The 27,436-nt window shown below is 39.8% G+C and overlaps 3 protein-coding genes across 28 annotated transcripts in view; 2 read left to right on the top strand and 1 right to left on the bottom strand.

Annotated features, from left to right (window-relative positions):
* Nucleotides 1–459: 459 nt before the first annotated feature.
* On the top strand, nt 460–15,406 carry POLG2 (DNA polymerase gamma 2, accessory subunit). Of its 5 annotated transcripts, none has more exons than XM_088065496.1 (9): nt 460–971; nt 1,347–1,494; nt 1,633–1,738; nt 2,120–2,293; nt 3,258–3,398; nt 4,213–4,293; nt 4,877–4,977; nt 6,231–6,368; nt 15,307–15,406. In XM_088065496.1, the coding sequence occupies exons 1-9, from the start codon at nt 461–463 to the stop codon at nt 15,335–15,337; spliced, it is 1,431 nt and encodes a 476-aa protein (XP_087921622.1). In that variant the 5' UTR covers nt 460; the 3' UTR covers nt 15,338–15,406. The 5 variants fall into 5 exon arrangements, with proteins under 5 accessions (XP_087921622.1, XP_087921624.1, XP_087921621.1 ...); XM_088065498.1 differs by lacking the exon at nt 15,307–15,406 and adding an exon at nt 8,471–8,587 and having other exon boundaries at nt 1,443–1,494; XM_088065495.1 differs by lacking the exon at nt 15,307–15,406 and adding an exon at nt 8,471–8,586.
* On the bottom strand, nt 6,406–12,171 carry MILR1 (mast cell immunoglobulin like receptor 1). Of its 4 annotated transcripts, XM_014255823.2 has the most exons (9): nt 12,091–12,171; nt 11,954–11,998; nt 10,846–11,133; nt 10,334–10,618; nt 9,709–9,822; nt 9,156–9,245; nt 8,252–8,311; nt 7,862–7,921; nt 6,406–6,535 (listed from the first exon to the last, which is right to left on the bottom strand). In XM_014255823.2, the coding sequence occupies exons 1-8, from the start codon at nt 12,122–12,124 to the stop codon at nt 7,869–7,871; spliced, it is 969 nt and encodes a 322-aa protein (XP_014111298.1). In that variant the 5' UTR covers nt 12,125–12,171; the 3' UTR covers nt 6,406–6,535; nt 7,862–7,868. The 4 variants fall into 4 exon arrangements, with proteins under 4 accessions (XP_014111298.1, XP_087921625.1, XP_014111301.1 ...); XM_088065499.1 differs by lacking the exon at nt 9,709–9,822; XM_014255826.2 differs by lacking the exon at nt 8,252–8,311.
* A 4,206-nt stretch (nt 15,407–19,612) lies between the features above and the next one.
* PECAM1 (platelet and endothelial cell adhesion molecule 1) overlaps nt 19,613–27,436 on the top strand; it is a 31,369-nt gene continuing 23,545 nt past the window's right edge. For 8 of the 19 annotated variants that reach the window (XM_014255814.2, XM_088065538.1, XM_014255815.2 and 5 more), the window contains exons 1-8: nt 19,615–19,906; nt 20,067–20,093; nt 21,337–21,630; nt 22,330–22,629; nt 22,743–23,012; nt 23,392–23,652; nt 24,585–24,866; nt 26,737–27,018. In XM_014255814.2, the coding sequence (XP_014111289.2) occupies nt 19,873–19,906; nt 20,067–20,093; nt 21,337–21,630; nt 22,330–22,629; nt 22,743–23,012; nt 23,392–23,652; nt 24,585–24,866; nt 26,737–27,018 (1,750 nt within the window). In that variant the 5' untranslated portion in view covers nt 19,615–19,872. Of the gene's footprint in view, nt 19,907–20,066; nt 20,094–21,336; nt 21,631–22,329; nt 22,630–22,742; nt 23,013–23,391; nt 23,653–24,584; nt 24,867–26,736; nt 27,019–27,436 lie in introns of all 19 variants that reach the window. The other 11 variants (XM_088065541.1, XM_014255818.2, XM_014255819.2 and 8 more) reach the window with 3 other exon arrangements.

The following is a 27,436-nucleotide window of genomic DNA, read 5'->3' on the forward strand; positions in this document are numbered from 1 at the left end:
CTCAAGGTTGATTCCAAGTATCAAGCACACCAAGGGGTAAAAAGTTGCATCTCTTTTACAGAACCTACCTATCTAATGCACATTCTCCGCCTACCCAGAGTATGTTTATTTGTGTGATGTGATCTTACCCAATGCCTGAAACGAGTTCTTTTATGAAGCAACTTCTATTGTAAAAGTTTACCTGACAGCATTAGTTCAAAAGGCGAGAAAATTCAGTTCAAAGACGTAAATTCCTTTACCAGAAGTTATCTGACGACATCATTACGGTTACAAAAGGCGAGAAGATTCAGCCCAGGGACACAAAATTCACCTCGAAGGCTCCCTGACCTTCAGCCCGCGGTCCCGGCGAGGCGCGAGGGTCCCTCTGCGCCTGCGCGCCCTCCCTTCCCGCGCGGGGCGCTGCGCGTGCGCGCGCCCCGGCCCCCTCCCGCTCCCAGGCTCGCCGTGAGGGAGCGGCAAGATGGCGCTGGGCTCCCGCCAAGGCTGCTGCTGGTGCGGCCGCGCCGCCCTAGGGCAGCCGAGGCGGCGACGAGGCCCGGGGCGGGCGGAGCCGGGCGGGTGCTCAGCGCGGCCGTATTCGGAGGGCGGCAGAGCTGCCGGGGCGGCGGGCGGGGCAGAGCTGCTGGAGGTGTGCTGGCGGCGGGGCTTTCTGCGGGGCGGCGCGGGGCCGCTGCCCTGGAGCGCCTACCTGAGCGGCCGCCATCCCGGCTTCGGGCCGCTGGGCGCGGCGCTGCGCGCCAACCTGGCGGCACAGTGGTGGGACTCGGCGCTGCCCATGCGGGAGCAGGTGTTCCCCGTGGACGCCCCGCTCCACGGCCCGCCCGGCGCTCCGGGGGACGCGCAGGGGCTGCGGCTGCTGCATCCGGAGACGCTGCGCGAAGCCCTCCAGGGCTGTGGGCAGAACCCTGGCGGCCTAGCCCTGGAAGAAGTGCTGGGGGCCACGGGGGTGCTGCGGGAGAGCCTCCTGCCCGGTAGGTCCCGGGCGGCTGCGCTCAGTCTGCACCCTGCGCGAAGCAGCTGCATTTTAAAGGATTTTTCTAGCTGTGTTAGTGCGCCAGGAATGTTCCTTCTATAGGCTGTGAATTTGTGTGCTTTTCATGGACCTGACCAGCACAGGTGGGCAGTGGATGCGCTCCCTATAATTTGGGGTAAAGTCCATTGAAATCAACGTGCCCAGAGAAACCAGCCTGCTTACCCCATGTCTGCAAAGCACCAAGGCTAATAAAGATAGTGGGACTGCATGTACAAACAACACTTGTATAATATGTGCTTCATTTGTTGTTGGTAGAGTTAAAACATCAAAAACTTTCCTGTGGCCACTAAAATCAGGGCTTTGTCTTTTGTAGGTGCTCTGGCGCAGTATGTCAGCTGCTTAGAGCTGGTCAACAGGAGACTGCCCTGTGGCCTTGCTCAAATTGGAGTGTGCTTTCATTCTGTTCCAGAAAGTGAACATTCTGTTCCAGAAAATGAACAACACAACAAAAAACTTAAAAGGTAGAGTAATAGAGGAGTTAATCCCTTATCATGCCTAAACCAACTGTCTCACTTTTGGATTATTTTTGAATGCTGTTTCTTGCTTTTCCCCTGTTATTTCCCAAGGTGTTAACTTGCTGCCCTTGCTGTTGTTTAAAGAATAGGCGAGAGGACCACGTCTTTGCTTGCATGGTTTAGTTCTCCCAGAACTGCAGGACAGTGGCTCGATTACTGGCTACGCCAGAGGCTCCAGTGGTGGAGAAAGGTAACAGCATATCCATGGGGAATCTTGACCTGATCCTTTATATCTCATGGGGGGAATAGTCACCCTGGTTGGTTTTATGGCCTTACATTGCTGGCCTGTTGTAGGCACTCAAATAGGTGTATTTCTCGTGGAAATTGAGAAGCTACTGAAGTTGATGACAAACCTTGTAAGTAGTTTATACGTGACTTGCGGAAAGGCAAATGTTTTGTGTTTGCCAGTGATGTGAGATGAAAATGCCATAAAACAACCAAGAGATTTGAGCTGTAACTTGTAAAAACCTTTTGCTGAAAATGACAGACTTCAGTTTTCATTGCAGACTTGTGTTTTGTAGTTACTATGGGATTCGTAGTAGTGATCACCTCTTACATCTCTTATTTTCAGTTTGCTGTAGGCCCGTCTAACTTCAGCAGCAGTGACTTTCAGGATGAAGCAGGCAGAAGAGGATTTAAGTTACAGTACAGCTTCCCTTGGGGAACAGAAACTATAGAAACATTGAAGAACCTTGGTGATACTGAATTGTTACAGCTGTATCCAGGAGAGAAATTAAAATTACTGGTAAGCTTTACTGTATTAAACATCTTTCCTGATAAAGATGGTAATGTGTGAGAGAAATGGTTTCTTTGCTGATCCAGTTGCTTAGCATGTATCTGGCTTTTTATTCATTTGCTGCAAAAGTAGTACAGTTGATACTCTGCAGACAGATCTTTATTTTCAAAAACTGATAAAATAGAGTTTGGTACTTTTTCTGCAAGGACTTCTTCAAAATTAGAAATTACCCCTGTTGACAAGACAGCTGTTGTCAGTGGCATAACTCTTTACCTGTATCTGTGAGTAGATGTAAGCACAAACTCAGACTGTGTTTTGCATTGTTCAGTTTGCATCAAAAAGAGCGTGGAAATGTGAGGGTTTTTTCCTTGCTGTAGCTTGTTGTAGAAGTTTTTGTGGATCAATGGCTTATAAAAATGGCTTTATAGAAAAAGGGGGGTGGACCAGAGGGAAACCTCTCCACTGATTATATTGAAGAGGGACAAACCTCTAATAAATGGCAATGTTTGGAGTTAGGCTGAACAGATAAAACCAGAGTAATTTTGTATTTTACCATTAAATTGTATCCTTCTCCTGATAGCCCTGTCTTTCCTGCTTTTGCAGTTTATTTCCACAAAATTGGGTTACCAGGGATTTCTCAGAATGTGTGGACTTCCGGTCACTTGGAAGTAATCTACAAACGTCCAAAAGAAAATGCAGAGTTTCAAGTGTATTTGCCATAGATTTAAGTTTATGGTCAAAGTGGCAGAGCAAGAAACTAATCCCATCCTGCCCTGACCTGCTTTCCCCACTGTTATAGTCTTACCTGGTTGCAGATACTCCACTAAGATTGCTGGAAATGTTTTAAATAAATGTCTGTACTTTTATTGTAATAAGGGTGCTTGAGCTCAGTGTTTCATTATACATTTAAAGCAAGCAAAAAGCTTTTGGGGATGATCTTAGATGTTTTCCTACATGGGTTTTTTCTCTTCAGGGCCGAGATGGAAGGAAGAATGTCATCCCTCATGTTCTGTCTGTGAATGGGAATCTGGACCGAGGAGTGTTAGCATATCTCTTTGATTCTCTGCAGCTGGTTGAGAATCCATTAACAGCAAAGCAAAATTCACAGAGAAAGGTACCTTCATGTAGAAAATGTGAGAAGATAAGTACAACCCCCCAGACAATGTGGTAAATTCAAGAATGGTAATGTCTTCCTTTCCATGTGGCCATCCTGATCCCTTCCCAACTGATGCAGACTGAACCCTCTCACAGGTAACAGAGGCTGGCCTCATGGCACAGCCTCTGTGGTTCCTGTCACCCACATAAGCAATTTTTCTCATTTGGAGATCCCCTTTCCTGTTTTACCCTTCTCTGTGATCAGTAGGTAGGCTCTTGCCATGCAAGCGATTGAGTTAAGAGAAATTGGAATGTAGCTGCAGTTTGTGGGAAGGGGTAATTTGTCTTTTCTAGCAGCATTTGAAAGTGGCTGAGAAGAATAGAAAAAGTGGGTCACAGGTGGTAATGGGTCCTCAAGGACCATCATTTTATCCACTTTTACCCTGTTTTCTGGAGTTTGAGTGCTGGCTGTCAGTGCCTGTTACCCAGGCAGCTGTTTTGGCTTTAAGAACAGGCAGCAGACTGGATGGGAACTGCCTGCTGAGCTGTGTCTCATCACTCTGGCTCCATTCAAGGTGATGGAGCTCTGCTAACAAATCTTCATCTCTTTTCTGGAGTTCAGACAAAATAGAGTAATTTCTGCCATGTGAATGTATGCATGGGCTGTGTGCTCATATAAAACACAGCTTCTAATTCAGGATTTCATGCTGTGAGAAAATTTTTGTATGTTAAGAACCTTAATTTAATTTTAAAAAAATTGCAATTTCCTAGTTCTGTTTAGAATTGTATGATAAACACATTTAGTAATCTGTTGGCTTTTGTAAATTTATTAGGTCCTTAAGCTTCATCCTTGCTTAGCACCCCTTAAAGTGGCCTTGGATGTAGGAAAAGGTCCAACAACTGAGCTGAGGCAGGTATGTTGTAAGAGAATATTTTAATTTTGAGCATTGTCTCTCCATGTAATCTGTTACAATTCCGACACTGTTTATGTTGAGGAAAATCATGCTGCTGCTTTGACTCCTGGAGATTCCTGGTTGTGCAGAGTTCATGGTCTCCTACTCTGCAGCTTGTGGGTCACAGCCAAAGGAATTCATTGCAGGCAGTTCCTTGTGTGGACGCAACTGCTTTTGATACAATAGAGCTGATGCTTGTCCCTTGCAAAATTAAGGAAAATAAATAACACCATCCCTCTCAGCTTCTTAATCTTTCAGAATTATCTTAATGCATGAGTCACATGTTGAGGAGGATTTTTGAAAAGTTTTCATCTAAGTCAGTCATGAAGTTCCCATGGAAGGGGGGAAACTTACACTGGCATGTTTTTAAACAAAAGTGGAGATAGAACTGCCAGGCTGTTTTCTGATTTGAGATTATTTCAGCCAAATTAACACCAGCTAGGAATGTTAATACCACACTTGTTAAGAGTTTTAATGATTTCTTTGTATAGAGTCTCAAACTCTCAAAATCTGTCTTCTAACTTTTGTTTTTAAATGAATGTAGGTTTGTCAAGGATTATTCAATGAACTGACAGAAAATGGAATTTCTGTATGGCCGGGTTATCTGGAAACTGGGCATGTGTCTCTGGAAAATCTTTATGCAAAGTAAGGAGAAACAGTCTTTCGGAAATTAAACTATGAAGGTCAAAGATGACTTTCTGTGGACTGCTGTTGATGCCTAGAGAGGCTACCTAGAACAGAGGCTAGACAGTGTTAAAGGAATAAAGTAGGTATTTATTTAAAAAGGCCTTCAAAGGATTTACCTTGGGCAGTACAAGCCGTGGCTCCACCCAAGATGGACACCGGGTCACAAGTTTTCATACTTTTATAAGTTTTGGTCCATTTCCATATTTGGGTTAATTGTCAAATTACAGCTTCAGTTAATGAAGTCACATCATCCCAGATTACTTCCCTCAATTTGTTGGTTTAACTTTTTGGGCCTGAAGCTGCAACAGTGTCCTTGGTTCTTGGGCTGGAAAAGAATTGTTTTGTCTGACTGAGCTGTGAGGAGAACTTGCTCACCCTCAGTATGAAGTTCAGAGTTACATACCAATGCAGTACAGAATCAGGAAAATATGAAAGCTAAAACTTAAGGCATCACTGCAAATACACCTTTTTTCAGTAGGAAGTAATTGAATGTGGTAACTGACTGAAGGAGATCCTGAACTACAGACTTGGATTGAAGTAGTTTTATTATGAAAAGCACATATCAGATGATTTTTAAAAACTGTTATTTAAAAAACAAATCTCTTCAGATGAACTATAAGCTTGCAGAACTGTTTCCCATCCTCATCCCCATTTTTGTGTTTGGTCTGGTTCTGTGTTTCTTTCTTATGTACTATTTCAAACAACCCACTGTGTCTAGTCTTGAACTTGATAGTTCTTCCAAGCCTGGAACCACTGCCATTAGTGATGTGATGGAATTGTTTGTGGGTATAAAAACAACTATTCCATTTTGGGGGCTTCATGTATGGTTTGTTGACCAGGATTGAATGTGGGGCATATGACTTCTCGTGTCAAAACATCTTTATGAGTGATTTTTTTCTGAGACAAAAGAAATGCAACTATTTGTTCATGTGCAGTAAAACAAAGTCAGAAAGATAAATTCTGCTTGTACAAAAATACTCTTTTAATAGGTTACTAAATAAGATTATTTTTTATATACTAAAGTAGCTAAGTAATTTAAAGAAATGTAATCAGAAAAGCAAAGAATGGCAACAAGAAAACTGGAGGTGTCACACTGGACTTACTGCAATACAGCAAAACTAAATGTTTATAGTTTATGGTCATTTGTATGTAAGTTATCTGATTTTTTCCATGCACCAAAAGCAGTAACAGGTGGATTCTTCTCTCTGCAGGTATGATGAGATGAGTATTCTCTTCATGGTCTTGATAAGTGATGGCACTCTAGAGAATGGAGTAGTCCAGCTGAGAAGCAGAGACACCACCATGAAGGAAATGATGCACATTTCCAGGCTGAAGGACTTTTTAACTAAGTATGTTACATCAGCCAAAAATGTGTAAACTTAAACTTGTCGAATAAAAGGATTTTCTTAGACATCTTTGCCTGAACTGGTTTCAGCGTTGTCATGGACTTAGTGGTTTCATTGCAAAAACTTGGTGGTGCATGTGTTTTCTGTCAAATCTGGGTCTTCCAGGTTACCTTGGAAAAAGGGAAGAGAAAAATTTGTCCCTTATTAGCAAGGCTAACCATTGCTTTTAATATCATACTGAAAGTACTCCATCCTAAGCTAAAAATTCAGCTTTTCTCTGTATTCCTGACACAATTGTGACCTCTGCTGGAAAATGGTATCTTTTATAAAAGACTTCCAAATCTTAAATATTTTAATAGCATCAGTATCTTTGTACTGTTTGTAGGAATGTATTTTAGTCACATGGCTTCAGTTCTTAAACATGTAAGCTACTTCTTCTTGCACTTGATAAACATAAAAAACCAGAAATATATTACAAGGAGTAACAGAGGAACAGATTTAAATAAATTGGAAATGTTTTTTAAAGAACATTTTTTGTGGACAAAATATCTGTGTGTATAAAATGGTGGAAATAACTAATGTGTGATCATATTTTTCCTGTACCTAAGCACAATGATTATAATCAGATACAAGAGTTTGCAGAGATACAGAACTGCGTGTTTCTGATCTTGTCTAGATTTCCAGTGCTTGTATAGCTTGTTCAGTCCCTGTATAAAGGGCTTGAGGTTTGTGCAGCAAGGTCTGTGGCCTCTGATAGTCATTAGTGTCATGAAAAACAAGAACTTGTCTTAAAATATTCTACTAACATGGTGCTCACTTAACTATCAATGAGTTATTTGTAACAGTAATAATTGCAGTATAGAGTATTTATGCTAGATGTAATCAAGGTTAGCATAATGTGACTTACTAAACTCATGGAATTCTAATCTGGCTATGGAGTGGTATTAAAACAACCCAGCAACATCTTTGTTTCCTGCCTGTAGCAGGATACAGAATTTATTTTGCAGTCAGCTGTCCCAAATTAATTTTAGCAATATTTCTCTACTCTGAGAGCTGAAGTACTGTTCAACTGAGAAATTGCTATCTTTGCAGGTACATAGAGGCCAAATACAGGTCCTCTAGTGCTTAAAAGGGATGTTTTTTCTTTTTTCGTTATGCTGGACAAAAGCCTTTTGGTTATCTTATGCCTGCAATCAATCCAGTTTCTACTTTATCAGAATTGTTAAATGTTCAGGAACTTAAATCTGGGTGAAAGCTTTACCTGTAATTCTAAGTTTTATCTGTCTTCTTTTTCTCATAAGTTGAAGTGCTTAGATATTATGGCATAGAGATTTTGCTTAGAAAATGAGCTACACTGCCTGTCTACAAACCAATTAGGCCAGGAAATTGGTATCTAAATATCATCTTTTTGTGTGCACCTGCTGGAACTTAGCATGTTTGAGGGCTGAAAAATTCTTTAAAAGTATGTGATTAAGTTAATCAGAAAAAAATTATACCTGGTACTCAGTCTCTGATGAGGACCTTTGAATAGACTGTAGAACATGCCCTCTTCCCTGCTGAAAGCCAGAATAACATAATTCATAATTGCTTTTTGGTACAGAAACATGGAAGAGGAATTAACATTACATCAGCAATGCGGTTACTAATAACATCTTCTGTGTGGTTTCATAATGAGGCTGTTGAATTTGCTATAGAATGGTTTGTTGGGGTTTTACTTTCTTCTTTTCCCCCCTCATAAGTTTCAAAGCTATTTTAGTTTTTCCATAGTAACTAAGCAATTTCATAAGCAATTGCAAGTATTTAAGCCCTGCCTTCACCCAGCAAAGCCCCCTCAAAACATATTTGTGTGCATCAGATATTCCAATATTATAGCTTGAGGTTTTCACCTTTTTCCTCTTCTCTTCTAATAACACAGAAATTGATGTATTCTTCTGGTTTAACAGGCTCTGGATTAAAGATGATAAACAGCAGTTAACTCAATTAAAAACAACTTGAATCAGACTTTTTTTTCTGTAATCTTGGAACATAGCAGTGAGATTCCATACTGAATATAAATCATGGAGCATCCATGGACCTTATCGGAACTCTTATCATTGTCCTTGCAGGCTGAGACCAGGCATGAGCAGCTGCACAGCACTGAGCTGAACCAGCAGGGCAGGGAGAACTCTTACCTACTGCATGAACAGGAAGGCAGGTTTATTTGCATTTACTCTATTTGGATATTTAGAAATGGGAAACATTAGTGCCTTTGCATTTGCCTTTGCTATTGGTTTGTTTGGGGAGGTTCTTATTCCCTTGAAAAGAGGCATTCACATTCAAGGCAAATGTAGAAACATGCAAATTCAGAGCATTGTGGCTGTCGGGTAATGTCTTCATTATTGCATGTTTTCTGCAATTCGAGTACTAAAAGAACACAGGTCGGTTGCTTTGTCATCACCTCATAATTTCAGTTTGAACTGACTTTGAATCTTGCCACACTTAAGAAGGATTGAATAAAGAACTAAAGTACTGAACAAATTTGAACAGAATGCAGAAGGTATACAAGTTTTATTTTGCTACAGCTTTATATAGCTCAGTATTTTCTGTTAGTAAATGGCCGTTACACACTTTTTTTATTAAAACCTCAGTTCATTTAACCAGCTGCAGTTTTGGCTGCATGGCTGTCAAATGATTCCAGATACTGATTCTGAGGGATTTCAAATAATGCCTCTGCCCGGAGGGTCAGTGGGTGTCCCAGTGATTTTGCAGTACCTGAAAAAGCCTGACTGCAGGGGCGTGACAGGAACTTACCAATCTCTGAGTATATGACTTCATTTTCAGACTCCTCTGCATTCACTGTTGAAGTAAGGCCAATTGGCGGCCTGGTAGACTTAAATTTTTCTGCAAATTGTAAAAGAAAACCAGGTATATGTATATATCCATATATATATATCCATATATATATATATATATCCATATATAAATATTTCCTAGAAATAAACAGTTTCAATGTATTTTTTAATATTTGAAGATTTCAAGTAATGTTATTTTTGCAATCAAAATTATTCTTTAACAAAAGGCATTTAAATAATTTCTCTTTTCAGTGAGGTCAAATTCCTTCCAGTGTTTTTGAGTATTATGTTAGCTGTTGCTTTGCCTCCCCCACCCCAGATCTTTCATCTAAAACACAGCTCAGAGATTTGGCCTTGTCAATGTCTTGTTAAACTGCCAATGCTACTTCAGAGGAGATTCAACAACATGATAAAATTCCAGGAGCTACTCTACTGAAAATGTGATATTTACACACTGAAATATATCGACAACATAAATTACCTTTGGAAAAAGAAACATTCAAATAACTCACTTGCTTTATACAAAGGAATTACGAAAAATGGAATTGCCAGAGCAAATCCTATTATGAGTAGTAGCAGGATCAGCCCAAGAGAAATTATCAGGGGCTGAGAATGGCTTCTCTCTTCTGCCAAAAAGAAGGGAAAAAAAAGTGTTTATGCAATGAAGTGTTGTTTCATATTTTATGTATTTTCTGAAAATTTAAATCAAGACTTGAAATTTCTTTCAGCTTTTAGATTAACTGGGGTTAATGTAACTGTTCATTGGAATCCCAAGTGCTCTGTGGTCCAGTAGAAGGAAGGCAGCTTGCTGGTGCCAGTTAAGCTCTTTCATAGGACCAGAGAGAAAAATGAAACCAGACTCTCTCCAAGGTGGGCCAGGGGTCTCTTGTAAAAGTGAGTCTTTTACAGACATCCTTCATGGTCACTTCAACTTCTGCTGCTATCTAGGATGCATGAAATTCTATGATTTTGCATTAATATTAAAACCTCCATTTTCTTTTTCTAATTTAAAAAAAATATGCTTTGAACATCACATTGCAGGAACAAAATATCTGGCAAAAAACTTGCATAGTTACAACATTCTGAATTTTGTGTGATCCCAGTTTGTCAACAGTAGTAACCTCTTTTCATTCATACCTGCTAATGTAAAGTTGAAACCATTGCTGTATTTTGTATTATTGGGAAAACTGTTATTAGCTTTGCATTTATAGGTTCCAAAGTCACTAAGGGAGTCGATAAATAGAAAAATCACAGCTGCTTCCCTCTTCCGCATCGTCTTTTGGGGAGAAATGTTTTGTGTTCCTTTGAAGAATAGATATGTGATGGGAAGGGATCCGTTCTCCGAGAAACAGGACAGGGTCACGTTCTGGCCTTTCTTTGCCTGAGACGTGGGTGAGCTCAGCACTGGTTTGGAAATTGGCTCTGTAGAAAGAAAACTGAAAAGTCTGAATCACAGAGTAAAGGACAAGTTCCAGGCAAGACTTGAAGTGACAACACTGGCAAAAGGATGGAGGGGTCGTGAGCTCTGGCAGGAGAGCGCTGCCAGCTCCTGGGGTAAGAACAGTAAAGTTGAGCTCCTCAGTCAAGAAAAGAGGTGGTTGTGTGCCCCTGCAATAACCAGTGCTGGGAAGGTGTACAGCAAGACATACCTATGAGGGTGATCTTGAGGCTGTTGCTGTATTTTCCACCACTGGAGTTGTTATACTCAGCTTTGCACTTGTATTCCCCCATGTCGCTGGCAGAGCTGATGGTCAGGGTGAACAGTGCAGGGGTCAAGTCTGACCTGTTTAAAGCAGATACCTGCTGGTTGTGCTTGAACAGGGTGTATCTGACAGGTGGAGATCCAGGCTCAGAGAGGCAGGAGAGGGTCACATTCTGCTTCATCACCACATTCGACGTCCCCTGAACCAGTACAAGCTTGGGATTGGACAGCATCTCTGGAAAGAAAAACAACTGAGTTGACTGTACCTAGGACCAAAGAAAACCCCAGATTTTTCCCAAAATATGTTGACAACCAAGCTATGCTTATTTGTGTTGAAATGCCATTATACTTTTTCCACCTCTAATAGCAGGCAACTCAATTACTTTTCAAAACCAGAATGCAGCTTCACACGTTAAAAAGTGCGTGTGTTCGTGCAAAAGAGGCACAGCCACACAAAGCCCACAGATCTGTTTAGATGAACCAACAACTTTTGAACTACAGCAATTAAAATAATAGTAGTGTAAAAGATTAAATGAAATATTGTGGAGTATTAATTGTAGGAGTCTATAAAGTAACTTTATATATTAGTTGAGAGGTAGCATGTGAACCTGAAGGCAAAAGCAGTATTTTATTTGTGGCTGTCTATTAACAGACAGAACTAAGCTTTTTTAAGTAGACTGGATTTGAATAGTAGCATTAAGAGCCTTGATGGTCTCTCAAATTTGTTTGCTTTCATGAACTTAAACAAATGAATTTGCAATAAAAACCTGTCTTTCCATAGAAAATGGTACTGAACTAGTCATGACTAAAATAAATGATGACATTTCCATGGGGGTGAAAAATGTTTTAACAAGTTAAAGTAATTTTGACTTTACATACAGGTCAACAAAGAGACAGTTATCTTTGTTTAGAAACTTTTAAACTGACTCAATTCACAGAGAGGCTAAATATTTAATTTGGCATTAAATTTTTGGACATTTTTAAATCCCTCCCCCATTTTTTTGGATAACAGTCAGTCTCGGCACATACCTCAAAACCAACCAAAGAGAACCTACCTTTGCCATTTGCAGTAGTTTTCTGTATATGCTGAGACATTTGACCTAAGAGAAGAAAAAGAAAAGCTTTCAGACAAGGAACAATGGTTCTGGTTTAGAAAGATTTGTAATATGAAAGAAACATATCCTTGGCTTACAGTAGGAAAACAGCAGAATTGCAAGAAAAAACATTTTCTGAATACTGAGCAAGAGAGCTGGTGGAGTTACATGACAGAGATCTTTGTTCTGAAGGAGATGGAGGAGTGGCTTTAAGACTTAAGGAAGTTCTAAATATGGAAACTGTGCTGATCAGTGCTGATCTTTACTCATGTTTCTGTGGAGAATTTTGTCATATCCCGCATACATTTAGTCTATGGCAGGCAGAGGAGTGGGCAGAGAAAGCAGTGGGGTGGGGAGCAGCAGTTTGGGACAGAGGTAGATGTTGTGTCCAGCTCTCCTGAGATGTGGCTGATGTGAGCAGCAGTTTCCCCCATGAGTTGTGTGGCAAAGCCATCCTGCCCTGCAGTACAAAACCAGGAAGTGACTGAGGGTGGAAAAGGCCTCTAAAAGCATCGAGTTCAACCATTCCCCCAGCACTGCCAGGTCAACCACTAAACCCTGTCCCAAAGTGCCATGTCTGCATGTCTTTAAATCCTTCCAGGTGACTCCACCGCTTCCCAGGGCAATCTGTGCCAATGTCTGACAACCTTTTCCATGGTGAAGTTTTCCCTGATATCCAATTTAAACCTCCTCCAGTGCAACTCGAGGCTGATTCCTTTTGTTCTATCATTTGTTACTTGGGAGGAGAGATGAACCCCCACCTTTCTCCTTTTGAGAAGTTTTTCTAGCACTCTTCTGGTAAGGGAATTAATGAGATCACTGATCCATATCAAAGAGACACACATTTGCTAGAGATGATGCGAGTGATAATATAGCTGAGACTAAGGAAGTACATGGCACTGGGTGGGTTTTTAGCAGCAATATAATTTTAAAAAAACAGTCTAACAAAGTCAAATCTATAGAAGTTTTAAGGTGTTAATAAGTCCAGCTTGTTAAGAAAATATTTCAGTTGAGCTTCAAATAGTAAGCTGTAAGGAAGTGAGAGCTTGTACTAGAAGGTACAAATCTCATAAAGAATTTGAGTTCAACACTACTGCATAAACAAACCCGATGACTAATTTGATGAAGTAATCAGTAATACAAAGCTACATAATGACAGTCTTGGCAAGTAGATGTTCTTTACTCTGGGCGAAGTAAATGTCAGCTGTACATGGGCAATGCCTTCTGCAGAACTCCAGACCCTGTTGTACAACTGCTTACACAGAAAGTGACTTAATAGTGATCCTTGTCTTATTTCTTTCTTACCACTTTCTGAAGGCAACAAAACAAAGCCCTGCAGTCCTTCCCTGGGTCTTATAGAATCCCTCCCAAATCCTTGGCTGTTGCAGCATTGCAAAATTTCCTTACAGAACATTGTGTACACTTCCTTCCTTCTTGTTTTTTTAATTTTGGTGGAGGTTTACTTGTTTGGGTTTGTTTTCTTTTTAAATTTAAGTCTCCACCCTCCGCTCAGAAGTGTTTCTGATGTGGAAATGCTGTCAGCAAACTGCAAGAGCGGAACATCTTTCCCCAGCTGTCAGGAAGCACGTGTGAAAGTGCAGCAGGCATGGGGAGGATGGGGCTGTTTGTGCATTTTGCTGCTGTGGGAGGCTGCTTTTGTCAGAAACCTTCAGAAACAGCCCTCAGGAGCCCTGGCTACTGGTGCTCACCTGGAACCCAATGCTTTTTCTGAGAAACTGCTTAGTTTTGTGTGTAGGTAAAGGGGAATAGTTACACAGCAAAAGAGCTGTGAATTTGGCCATACTTTCTAAAAAATAAAAGTTTAGGTGTCATCAGAATCTCTCGTGTACAGCAGCTTTAATGGTGTGCAGGCTCCCTCAGTATGCACAGCCTGAGTGTTCAGAGAAGACAAGTGCTGGTCCAAACCCCTGGTTTCTGTTGGGAAGTGAGAAGTTTGCTTCCATGTAGGTTGTTTTTCAGGCAGAGCTGGCTATTGCCTTTGGACAAAAAGGATGTTGGTTTTTTCAGCATGTGTGCAGAGAATTTTGTAGCAGCAGTAAGATACTGTGTCAGCTTGGAGTTCCCTTTTTATTCGATTTGCAAGTTCCCTGCCTGGAATTAATGTGGTTGTACATGTAAGGAGAACTGAATAAATTTGACAAAGAATAATGAGCAGAGCATTGCAGAACAGAAGTCATCCAGCCAAAACAAGTAAGTTAAAACCTCAGAAAGGGAAATACGTATCACTTGGTGCTGTGACAATATTCTGCCTCAAGCGAGCAGGTGGAAGGGAATAAGCCAAACTAACCTCTCATTCACAAGGTCAGTTCTTGAACTTGAGGATGAAAATAGTGTGGTAGTGTTCTGTAGTAAGGCTGTGATGGCATCACACTGTCTTCTGTCACAGGCTTCCAAGGAAATTTGTGTGTTTCAGCAGAATTATAAGAAGGATTATATGTAGTTATTCCCAGTCCCAGTTCCTCATCCTGAGAGGTCCTGCATTCTGGAAGAGCATCTGCTGCAGTGGATGTCTGCAAAAGGTTTGCCAGAAATCACATGGGCTGACAGTTATGTCTGGTGATGAATTAAGGCTTCTGTTTTGTCTGCAAAAAGGTTTTACTGATACAGGCAGGTCACTGAATACTGGATTTTCACACTCCTACTCAAGGCTGTGGGGGAAAATCTGCTGTTTATTTCAAGTATGTGGTGTTTGATTGTGAGAGAATTGTTTTTCTGGAGAACAAGTAAGAGAAGAAGAGGAAAGGATCTCTTTTCTATGCATATTTAGGGTAACTTTAAATTTCTTCTGTTTATGAATGAGAACTTTGACATAGTGAATGCTTTTCAATTGATAGCAGATTGCAAAGAGCATGTCAGCAGGTGAAAGGAACTTTTGGGTACCCAATTTGATAAACCTAGCAGCTCCCAAATCCCCCAAAGATGAAATATTTTAAAATGGTATGTCTGTCCTCTGAATCATCTCCCAACAATGGAAAAAAAAGAAAAAAAAATTGATGAAACACCAAAAATTTGGGTTACTAATGCATTTCTCTTGGGATAAATTCAAACATCACTGCATGAAAAGTGTTCCAGACAAATGTTTTCAGGAGTTGCTTTAAGAATGCAGGATAGAGTGCTCTGTTAGCTTAATCACTCAGCTTACTCACAGATGTAATTTTAAGGTTTTTTCTGGTTCCTAACCTCTGATAGAAGTTAAACTTTTTTTTTTCCTCCCCTACAATACTTAACATATTTAATGAAAAACTGTTTAAAAAACAATACATATTCCAGGACTGACAATATCTATTTTTCAGCCTTTTTCAAACCTGTCTTGGTGTACTCTGAGGTGTAGCTGAGGAGTATCTGCCCGTCTGTGCAGTCATCCATCAGTTATATGAGGAGCAGCAATGGCTGGCTGTGTGTGGGCACCTGCAGCAGATTAGGAGCAAATCAATTCTGCCTCTTGGTTTGCACAGACTGCTGAAAGATTTTCTGTCAACTTGGATCAGCTTGTTGAATCACTACAACTGAATTTTACTCATTAAACTGATGTGGAATAATGCTTGGGGAATCATCAAGCAATATTAAAATAATGGTAAGAGAAGGAGAAATATTTCCAGGATTAATTCCCTCTGCAGCCAGAAGTTACTGACCTCTCCTCTATCACTGCTCATACTCTGATGGTTATTGCTGTAGAGCTTGAGGCTATTTTCCAGCTGCATCTGGAAATGCTGTATGTTAAGCAAGTGCAAATCCTGGTCCATTGCCAGTAAAGGGCACTGTGTGACAGTGACAGGGTGTGATGTGTGTTTCTGAACTGAGGAACTTGTTCATCCAGTAGTGGACAGCATCTAAAAATGTCCTGGAGGAGCTGAATCAGTCACACACTGCTGGCACAGAGAAAGTTTGAGGTGTTACTACAGACCATAATTCTGTTGTAATCATCAATAGATTTCACATCTCCGGAAGAAGGGATTTCTCTCATTTGTTTGAAAGAATTTCTGAGGTACATGGAAGTGTGTGCTGTGTGAAATACAAGTCAAGACAGATTTCTAGTGCTCTTTTCAGTGTATCAGTAAGGAAGCGTAAAACCAAATATTAATCATTAGCTCCTGTTGTATTAAAAGTATAACTTCCAGGGTGAAAGTCTCAGTGATATTCTGTCATTATCAGCCTTCTGGTTCCTTTACTTTCCAGGTGTAATTTATGTTGCCATTTGGAGGAGGTGTTGGCTATCAGTCATCCTGTGTTCAATTGTGAAAGGGGGCAGTGAGGGAAGCCCAGTGTGCTTCACTGCCTTGCTCATCTCCCAGCAGATGGTGCCATTGTGAAATGTAATTTATACCCAGACAAACTGGGCAATACAGAGTTATTGTAAATTGTAGAACTTCCAGACTCCTCAAAAAAGGCAATGTTAATTTCTTTAATGTTCTTGTAAATATTCAAATCCATGGAGAAAAATTAATTTTTATTCTTCTCTAGGGAGGTATAAAGAGATGCTTTTAAAACAAAAATAATTGGTGCAAAAGTCCCACTTTGAAGAGAAGACAATATGCCATGAAAATGTAGGTAGAAAGAAGTTGTTTCATTCCCAGCTCACCAGGGATTTGTCTAGACTTGTGAAAACAGCAATGTTGCTATAGTTTTATATCTGTGAGTATACTGAAACAGGAATTGATAAGTAAGCAACAGTTCCCAGCTGTAAGAAATCAAAACAGTTAAACCATTAAGTGTGTCAGGAATTGAGGGATTAGAAATCAGAGCTGTTCTTGATTTAGTTACTGGAAAACTTGTGTTGATTTCAGTGTAGATAGACATTGATTTCTGAATTTTTAAAATTTTTAAAGTCTAGAAAAATCCTAAACGTCTGTAGATACACCTCTGTAGAAATCAACTGTATTTAATATCAGTAAACCTACACATGAGATTATGTGTATCCATTATCAGTGACAAGATTTCTGAGCCCAAAAATGTTTAATCAATAAGTCAGTGAGTTAGAACTGGAAGGCAACACACACAAAGCCTTCATCTTTTCTGAAGGAAGTGAAGCTGCCATCAGGAAATGGGCATTTGAGACCAGGAGTTTGGCTGGAATTGATGGGTGAGATGTGAGGTGTCCGTGCTGGAGGTGGGCACCGCGGCTGCTCTTTGCTGAGAGCGCATGGAAACAAACAGCTGCAGTGTGCTGGGAACTCCGAGCTCCCTTTCCTGTCGTAAGGCACTGGCTGAAAACACTCTATTTGCAGAAGGAAAAATTTGAAACTCTTATTCAGCATTTTTCCTTTAGTTAGGGAAATAGACTTTGCCTCTCATTTCAGCAAAGCTCTGTTCAGTTGCCAGAGCTGGTGGCTCTTAGGAAATGTCACATGTGAGCAAGTAGCAGAGGATCCAGCCAGTAGAAACAGGGATTGTGAATCCCCAGATGAGGTTTAGCGTGTAAGGGTCCAATTCATTGGCAGTAGATTAAATGTGATGATTCCCATGGGTTTCAAAGGGCATTCAGTCAGGTTATAATGGCTATTCTGACTGCTTCAGAAGGTGTGTTGCATTCCTGAGGTCAATCCTGCTTTTCCCACAGATATAATAGGGATTGAATAGAGTTCTTTATATAATGTGTATTAGAATAAATTTGATCTTACATAATTCAGAAATACATATCTTGAGAGATGACATTAAAATGGCTGTTAGGAAAATATGCCTTTGTGTTACTGGCACAGGCACTTCAATTTGACATCCTTTAGGCCAATGTGATTTCCAGCTTAAGCATGGAAGATTGTCTCAAAATGTTCCTGTGTGTTTGAAATATTTTTCTCTGAAGTTTCATGTCATTTTGGCCCAAATTCCTGCAGTGGAACTTAATTCTTGGGTTTTGGTGAGTAACAGCTTGATTTTCCTCTCCAAGACAATGTTGAGGCTTGTCAGGAATATGACAGTTTAATCAGCCTGTAGAACCTTGTGAAATGGACTTCACTTGGGAGTGACATCTGGCAGCAGCCTCAGGTTTTGGCACTATTAAACCCTAATCCTGAGCTATTCCATCCTAAAAGCTGGCCTTTCCACTTGAGCCTGAAACTAGCCTGGCTCTGACCTGAGTCCTGCTGGCCCTTTCTGAAGGATATTGGCCCACCTCACTCTCCTTTCCCCACCGGGGCTCAGAGGAACCTTTGTCCCCCCGTGGGAAAGACTGGTGTGATTTTGCTGAGCTTTTTACGTCCTGCTGAATTCTTTTACGGGGAAAGGGGGAAGAGGAAAATCTCCTTCCTTCCTATTTTTTTGTTACCAATAGCAAAAGTTGATCTACCTTTGTTCTCCACCTGCCACGTGTTCTACTCTTTTCCTTTACCTGTCTCTGGGGACCATGGTTGGCAGCTGGCCAAGCCACCAGGCTTTTGTTGGTGGTTGTTTAAAACAGGCTGGGCTGAGCAGGACAAACACTATTGCTAGTTAACAGCTTAGTCTTAATTGCTGTGACTATTGTGCCATTCTGTAAAACGGGCAGAGAGGCCTCTCATGCAGCCCATACATTGTTAAATAGATGAGTGTTTTCCTTCTGTTTCCTTTTGTAAAATTCCACACTGATGTGGGTAATACAATCATTGAAGTAGACTTACAACTTTAAAATACTGGTTTGGGGGAAAAACTACAGCTTTCATTCACCCCAGGAGGAAAGAAAGGGATTTCATATGAACAGTGAAGCTTATGAGAACTGTCTGTCCTCATTTATGGACTTCTGTGAATGTGTTTTGTATTGTTTTATGCAGTGTTTTAACAAGCCTGGAAAATGTTGCTGGAATTAAAGGAAAGTACTGACTCTGTCCACAGGGGAAAGAACAAAGAGATTAAGAGTTGAGCACTCAGTTTTCAAGAAAAACTAAATCACAGCTTGGGGAGTTCTGGGTCACACAACTTGAGAAATACTTTCTGAAGGGCTTGGTTTCAACTCATTTTTCAGGCCTTTAGGCGTCTGTCAGTATCAGGGCTGGAGGGAATGGCTTGAGTCTGACTTAAAAGTAGGCTGATACACTGAGAGGAATATCCTGGACAACAGAGTGTTCTCTGTTTCAAATTGTGTAGTGCTGCTGCAGGTTTCTGCTGAGAATTGAAACTCCATCCAATTCTTTTCCTCAGGGGTTTAAGGTTTGTGATTGTATCCTTTGTACAGTCCTAGCTGCATAAAAAAATCTGGTGCATATCCATTTGATATATGATGGTAGTATGAGAGATCCACCTGTCTATTCTAGTCTCACACAACAGTACCTCTGCTTTTTGAGATAATTTGAATTTATTGTGTAACCTCCAGTAAAGCCGTTCTTTGCCACAGCAAAAATGGGAGACCTAGAAATGGAGGTAAAAGGGGAAAATGAGTAATTATGTACATCTATTCTCTGAAAGAGTCCTCTGTTAGGATGAAGGGAAATATTTGCTCAAGTATCTGCTGAGGTCAAGTACCAAAGGTAATTTTTGTTTCTAAATGGTTAATGGTGACTTAAAAATACCCATATTGACAGGAACTGCAGGATAATGTCATTGGAACTTCTTGTTTTTTTAATACACCTTAAGAAATTAAACAAAGCAAATGCACTTGGTAGCGCCCTCAGGAAAAGTCCAGTCACTTCCTGACCAGTAATCTGCATGGGAGCAGCAGATACATTCTCATTGTTTGCCATTTCCAGTTTCCAGTAATGGGAACGATTACTTGATGCAGCCAGTTTCTGCTGAAGATCTGGGAAAACATACGAATTTTAATGGCAAATTTTTATCAGTTTCCATAAAAGAACAAGGGAAAAAAACATAACGTGGTTTTGGTACCTGGAGGCATCACCTCTGATAATGAATATTGTTTTATTTTGGAATTAAAGTGTCTGTTCTTCAGGAACGAGATGTATCTTGCTCTGCTGGTGATTTTCTTGCAGTGTAAGTTTGAGAACTAAATCTCTGGGTTGGTACATGTGTTTCTGGTTTGTGTGGGGTTGGTTGAGGTTTTTTACAGTTTTGCATTACTGTCACTCAATCTGTAAGCTTTGAAAATAACATTTCTTCTCTTTTTTTTTTTTTTTTTTTTTTTTTTCCCCAGGGTCAGAAGTTTGTGCTCAGGGGAAAGGTAGGGAATGGTAGTTTTGTTTTGTTTTGTTGGTGTTTTTTATGTACAAATTTAATATAACTAAGTTAACAAATTCCACATTTGTGGGTATGCATCCATAACAGAGTTTATTTGGATTTGCTGTACAAGCTTGGTATGAAAGTTTGCTATATGAAATAATAAAAAAAAGGGTTTACTTGGTGTTTCTTGGTATAGTGTTTAAATCAGAGATGTGCTGCTCATACCTTAATAAAGGTTTTGGTGAAATCTTTTCTAGAGTAATTTTCTTGACTGAGCCACAAAAGAGGTGGGAGAGAAAATTGGAATTTTGTTTTGATATGTAAAAATCCCTCTCATGCCCACAAGGAAGGAGGGAGGATAAAATTATAGAATATAAGCTAAGGGCACTGTCTCCTGGTCTTGCAAAAGAATTGATCATGTCTGAGAAGAGTTTAGAAATTGTGTTCTGAAAGGAACATGTTTACCTTTTATTTTATCCTGCTGGGTCCCAGCACATACATTCTGCATGCTTCCTTTTTTCCATCACCTGGGAGAAATGTTTGCTCCTTGCTGTCATGTGGTCTATTCACATTCAAAGAAATTCACAGTTTTTCACTGATTTTATGCCCCAGACTCTCTCTAGCAAGGACACATTATAAATAGCTGGGAAGTGTGCAGGACAAGGGACTTCTTTAGATGCAGGAAAGTTTTTCTATTCACATGGCAATTTCTAATACAAATCCTGAACAAAATGGGCATAGCCCAAAAGTATAAATTCTAAAGGAAGAGAATATGAATGAACTAATACCCCTTTCTGTATACTTATTCCTTGAGATGTGAGAATATAAATATCAATTATACCAGGAGTCTAACAGTTGTAACATTTAAACTACAAACTGTAAACATTTAAACTGTAAATTTTAAATATTGAAATATGTAAACTGTAAACATTAAACTGTAAACATTTAAACTACAAATTATTTTTCTTGTGGTTGTAAAAGCAGAATATATTTCTATGCACATACATTTCTATACACATAGAATATGTATATAATAGAATATTTATATAGACATATCTATATAAATACTACCGTGAACTTTATTTCTAAAAGCACTTATCAATTTAAATTACAATATTCCTATCAAATGAAATGTAAATTTTTAAATTAATTTTTGTAATTTAAATGTAGCAACTTGAGATAACTGTGTTATGTTGGACTAATTTAAAATAAATATAACTTTTTCTTTTTTATTTTCTATCAAGTTTTTACTTTCAACAGAGTTGAAATCAGGGTTCAGCCATCTGTCAAAGTGAAGAATGGAGCTCCAATGTCAATCAGCTGCCATGCTGATATTAGCAAAAATACTGATTTCCAGCTGAAGCATAATTTTACAATTTTTAAGGATGGGAAGCTTGTGTTTATGACCGTATCAGACAAAGAAGATGCATGGTATGAAATACCTGCAGCCAAATCTTCAGATACAGGAGACTATGAATGTACTGTGAAAGCAGATGGAAAGCTGGGTTTCAGTAACTCCATCTATGTTTGGGTAGCAGGTAAGTGTTCTGTCAGACATGGCAGATGAGATACAGAGAGACAAAAACCTTACAGGGAAGGAATAATAATCAGTGCTAAACAGGGTATCTTGCAATAATGTGTTTTATCCTTGACATCACAGTACTTGATGAGATTTTGGTACTAATCCCCCATGTTAAGGCACAGAAATGAATTCAGGACCCCAAGGCTCCAGGACAGATTGGTGCTAGTCAGAAACACAGTCTGTACTACTGTCCCCACTTTCCTGAGCCTCTGTTCCCGAGACCAGAGGAAGCATTATTTGTGAAATTGTGTCCATCCCAATAACTGTGACGAGGTTTGGGCTGATTCCTGGAAATGCTGGAAGTAGTGTACAGGGATGCTCAGAGTGTGAGAGCCATCACCAAAGTCAGCATCAGCCATAGGCCACTTTTGTAGGCAATGTTGTATCAGTCTTGTTCTTTCATCTCTTACAAGAACAGAGGCCAGCTCCATCCATACACTTTCTAGATGTGTTCTTGACTGCAGGTGACATTTTCCCCTTTGGAAAGCATCTTGGAAAGAATTTGTCAGCACTGAGTAGTTACCAGATCATCTTTTGGTTCTTGCAGACTATTTTAATCTTTTAATCAGTATAAATCATTCTCACAGTCATCAGAGCTACTCTTTATTTCATGATTATGCAATGTTCTGTTTATTTTCTTGTTTTCTGGTGTAAGGAATGACCAAGCCAATCCTGACTGCAGACAAAAAAGAAGTTATAGAGGGTGAAGTTGTGAAATTACGTTGTGAGCTGCCAGAAGAAGTACCTCCTTTAGAGTTCGTTTTCCGGAAGATAAAGACAAATTCAGCACCTAAGGAAAAACGTGTACCTGAACAAAACCAAAATTTTTCTGAAGTGGAATATTATGTTGAAGAGGGAGATAATATTTTACAATTTGATTGCTTTGGCAAGAGACAAGTAAGATCTGGATGGGAAAGCTCACAACACAGCAACAGAACACTTGTTACAGTCAAGGGTAAGTTGCTTAACTTTTCTTTTTACATTTCTTTGCTTGCTATAGATAAAAATTGGGTCATAAATTTATATGTGTATCTATCTATTTGTATGTTTATATGTGCTCTCTTGCAGAACCATTTATAAAGCCCACTCTGATCACCAAGCCCTCGAATAATGTTACAGAGGGAGACCAAATAGAATTTGAATGCTCAACTGTGGTAGCTCAAATTCGTGACATTGAAATCATCTTCCAGAAAAACAGAACAATACTGAACAGTGTACGAGATAAGAAATTTTTGAAATACTCTACAGTAGCTACTCAAGAGGACAGTGGTGAATACCTGTGTAAGGTGGAGCAAGGAGCGGTGTCTAAAACCACCAAACTGAATGTCTTTGTGTCAGGTAAAGCCTCTGTTCATCTTAGATTTTACTCAAAATATTAATATTTAAATTTAAATTTGGCAGAACTCAGAGTCCAAGTGTAACCTCCAGATCCAAGTGGAAATTTTCTGTAAGTTAAAGGCTAATTAGATTTTACTTTCTGATTTTTGCCCCCCTGTACTTCCCAACTAAAATAATATGCTCAAACAACCTGTGAAAAGTGGTTTCAAGCAATTGCTAAGTTTCTGTTTTCCCTGCAAGTACAATAATATAATAACACAATTGTTTTGTTCCCAAATTATAAACTATCAGTATGTCCTTCATTCTGTATACTTTCAGATAAGCAGTCATATTCTTCCAGGCTCCCTTTGAATGAATCAGCTCTCTTTTTATCTTGCAGAATTATTCCCCAGGCCAACGCTGTCTGCTTCTATGACTAAGTTGGATGAAAGTAAAGATTTGATTTTGAGTTGCAGCATTAATGGCGTTCGGAGAGCCAACTTCTCTATATTACGGAAAAGTCCCAGTGGAGATGTCCTGTTGAAAAATTCTAGAGTCTTACCAATTAAAGTTAGTGTGAATGATACTGGATTTTACACCTGCAAAGCTGAAGTAAAAGGAATAGTCAAGGAGAGCAAACCTGTAAGGATAAATGTTTATGGTGAGTTGATACAGAAGCTTAGAACCACTAGGGTGGGAGGAGGATTTAAAACAGAAGCTTATACATAAGGATATCTGTTTACAGAATCAGTCTCTAGTCCATGAACTAGCAGGGTGTCTGTTAGTTCTTACAACATGAATTTCTGTGGGATGTGCTTTAGCTGCAGAGTGTATTGTGATATAACCAAGTCATACTTTCCAGGGCTGGCCCTCAGAGAAGAGAGTTGGAATGGCTTCCTGCTAGTCCCTAGGTTCTGCTAGGGACCAGATAAACCGTCATTCATTACCACTTGCAGGAGCCAGGAATGTTCTACAAAACTTTCACTTTGATCTGAAGCTCTGTCAGTGTCTGCCTTGAATCCCTGCCCTGACCCTCCAGGCAGAAAGCCAGGAGAGCTAGAGGTCATCTGCTTGGCTCTCTCCTGAAAAGCCAAGGGTTCATTGCTATAAACGCAGCCTCCTCACCAGCTCCAGCTCTGAATACTCCAGTTCCCTTCCCTCTCATGGAACAGGCACAGTGGTTCTCCAGTCTGTCAAAGGGATGAGCTGGATTGTTCACTGTGCTGCTGGAACAGGGCCCTAAGGAGGAGCTGGGTGACCCCTCTCAGGTCAAGGAGCAGACTTTTTCCTTGGGTCAGAACTGCTTTTGGAGTTTGGATGATCCACAGCTGTGTCACTGATTCTTTCCTTGTTTTGCTTCATATTGTCCCTGTATGCTGCTTTATTCAAAGTCACATATGTTCGATTATCTATGCTATCGATTTGTTCAAGTCCCCCCATTTCCATTCTATCGATGAGGAACAACTTCCCAATATAGACTGTGTGTGCAAACTACCTATATATTGTATATTCATGTTTTCTACAAAATAATAGTGTGTCTTTTGGCCTTATGCCGTGTAATTTGCAACAATTTTTTTTTTATTCACCTTTTAGCTCCAGTCTCCAAGCCAACTCTTTCTGTTGTCAGTGGCTCACCAGAGGTGGTATTAGGGAAGCCTCTACAATTAATCTGTCATTCAGTGATGGGAACACCACCGATAACATTCACATTCTACAAAGGGGATGAAATAAAGAAAAATGTAACTAATGACACATATGCTACGTTCTTGGATGAAGATATTGGGCTAAATGACAATGGAGGATACAAATGTGATGCTAGAAACAATCACTCCAGTGGTGTGAAAACTAGCAACATTCTAAATGTCACAGTGATAGGTAAGTCTGTTTAATTCTTCTTCTTGTCCAGTGCCATATTTAGAGTTTCGAAACTGTAGCAGCAAGTGGTGGACTAAGCAAAATGGATGTGAAATGTTTACAAGTTATTGCTCACTTGACTTAAAACAATTGCCTATCAGAGCACATTAGTCCAGGAGCAGAGCAGAAGTCAATTTCTGATCTTTGAAAAAGAAGAGGTAATTTCTCTCTACCAAGGAGTTTTCTGTTTTGCATCCTGGTTTAAACTCAAACTGTGTTGGTCTTAATAAGATAAACTTATGGTTAATAGGCTGTTTTCCTTCTGAGTTTTGACACTGAGTTGTGTATGACTAGAATAGATAAATCCAGAATTGTTGCATTTTTTCTGAGTCGGTTATTGCACACTCTCCACTTGCTGAACTCCCAAACCAGGCTTTTAATACAATATTTGCATTCACCCAGACTACAGCACCTTAGTACTCACCTTAAATTCATCACTTCCACTGTTTTACTAACAGCAGAGAGAAGCTGAATGATAAAACTCTGAAGAGTTTTATCCAGGGAGATTTAAAGACAAGGTATTTTGAAATAACAAGGTACAAATAAACAAACACAAAGCATAATCTTAGTCCATTAACAAGTGGGTATATCTTTGTTGGAACTGGCCTATCCCAGCTATCAGAGCTGTAGTTTGGGATATATTGTGACACTTTTTAGAAGTTCTGAAGAGAAGGTAATTTTTTAGAGCCTGGTGAGCCAGTCTTCCACATTCCACCACTGGTGAGGTGGCAACTTTGAATTCTTTGTATTCTGTCCTTTCTGTCTGTACCAGATCTGGAAAAGGACTTATCCAGAGCAAAAAGGACTTTTTCAGGGCAATTCTCTCTGTCAGGGGCTCAGTCGTAGTAACCCATGCCTGATATCTAAATCTGCTTCCTAATACAAACACTTTCATGACCGGCATCTTTTCATATCAAATCTGCTTTCCTTCCTCCGCTTCTGTACCAGTGTTGCCTTAATGACTCCTTCTTTACATCTGCCTTGTGTTATCCATAGCTCTTCCCCAAACACATTTAAAATATTTCCAGAGAATTTTTCTTTGGGAATTTTAGCAAAACATTCTTCATATCTCAAACATTTTGCAAAGCTGCTGACATTCTACATGTTTTGCATTACACAATGTGTGTCCTTTTACTCCCCTTGTAATTACAAAGGCTGAAGCTCATCTGCTCGTAGGCTAGTTCTGTGTATTCTCATATGCTTCATTTGTAAACCAGCTGACTTATAAATTGTGGTTTGGCTATGTATATCCTTACAACTTGTTCAAATGCAAACTAACTTCTCTCCTTGGGCTTGCTATATTCTGTAGCCATTGAAATTTGGGATTTGCTTATTCCTTTGGAGAACTTGTTCCGTTATCTCCTGACACCCTCTATTGTATATTAAAAGTTACAAGAATACACTTACCACAGAGTTAGCATAAAACAGCATAACTCAACGTAACTATGAAAGCAGAACTACATAAATTGCACCATAATTATTTATACAATGGAACTGCTGAGTGTATTATTTCTGGAAATTAAATCATTTGTAGGTTGGGGCCAGAGGGGCATCCAAAGGATTTTAAGGAAAGTGACTGACCTCTGTGGAATAGATATAATTTCTTCCTGTGTCTGCTTTGTTTCTTCATCATGCCCTCTCTATTTCTGGGTGTATAAAAATATTTACTAGAGGATGCTGTCTGGCAGAGATTGTTCAGAAAGATTAATACTGTGCATTCAGTCTCTGTTTAACTAAGCATTAAAGCAAGTGTTTCTACAATACAATATTTTGTCATCAAAGTTATTTCTAATGGTGCTAATATTTGTTTTCTTTGTGCCTTCCTCTGTAGTGCCAATCAGGGATGCCAGTTTGGGCAGTATTCCGTATGGAGAAGTAGAAGTTGGCAGTGATACTGCTTTCCTCTGCTCTGTGAAAGAAGGATCTTGGCCAATTGACTTCAAGTTTTTTAAAAAAACTGATCATGAAGTTCTTCTACATGAAGTAAGGGAATATTCAGACAGAACCATATGGCACAAGAAAACAATGAAGAGGAGGGACACAGGGACTTACTATTGCATGGCTTCAAACCGAGCCAGCGTGGATGTGAGGAGCCGTCCAATAACCATCAGTGGTGAGCTTATTAATGATAAACTGCTTTTTCTGTCACCTTTGTAGGTGAGGACATCTGATTTGAGATGTTCCTAAGTATAACTCCATTATTGGAATGGTTAATACCACCTTACTGGTGGTTTTTGTTCCACCGCTGGCAGAAGTTAAACAGAGAGATGTCTTTATAAACAGAGATTTTCCAGCTTACATAGGAAAATTTAGGGGATGCCCAGAAGCCAAAGGAGCAAGATGCAAACTGAAACCAAACTGTTGATGTACTGAGCTTTTGGTCACAAAGGAGAGGCTCACTAGAGAACTTGGCATGCAAGTCTCTTCCAAGATCTTCTTCTCCAGTGCATAAGAAGGTTGATGTGAAGTAAAATGAAAAGTCAGGGGCTGCAGAATTTGGTAGTGTTCACCTATCACTGTAACTACTCTCT

Source organism: Pseudopodoces humilis, chromosome 21, assembly GCF_049639895.1.
Source record: "Pseudopodoces humilis isolate 2021_Gansu_Grassland_sample_001 chromosome 21, ASM4963989v1, whole genome shotgun sequence".
NCBI lineage: Eukaryota > Metazoa > Chordata > Aves > Passeriformes > Paridae > Pseudopodoces > Pseudopodoces humilis.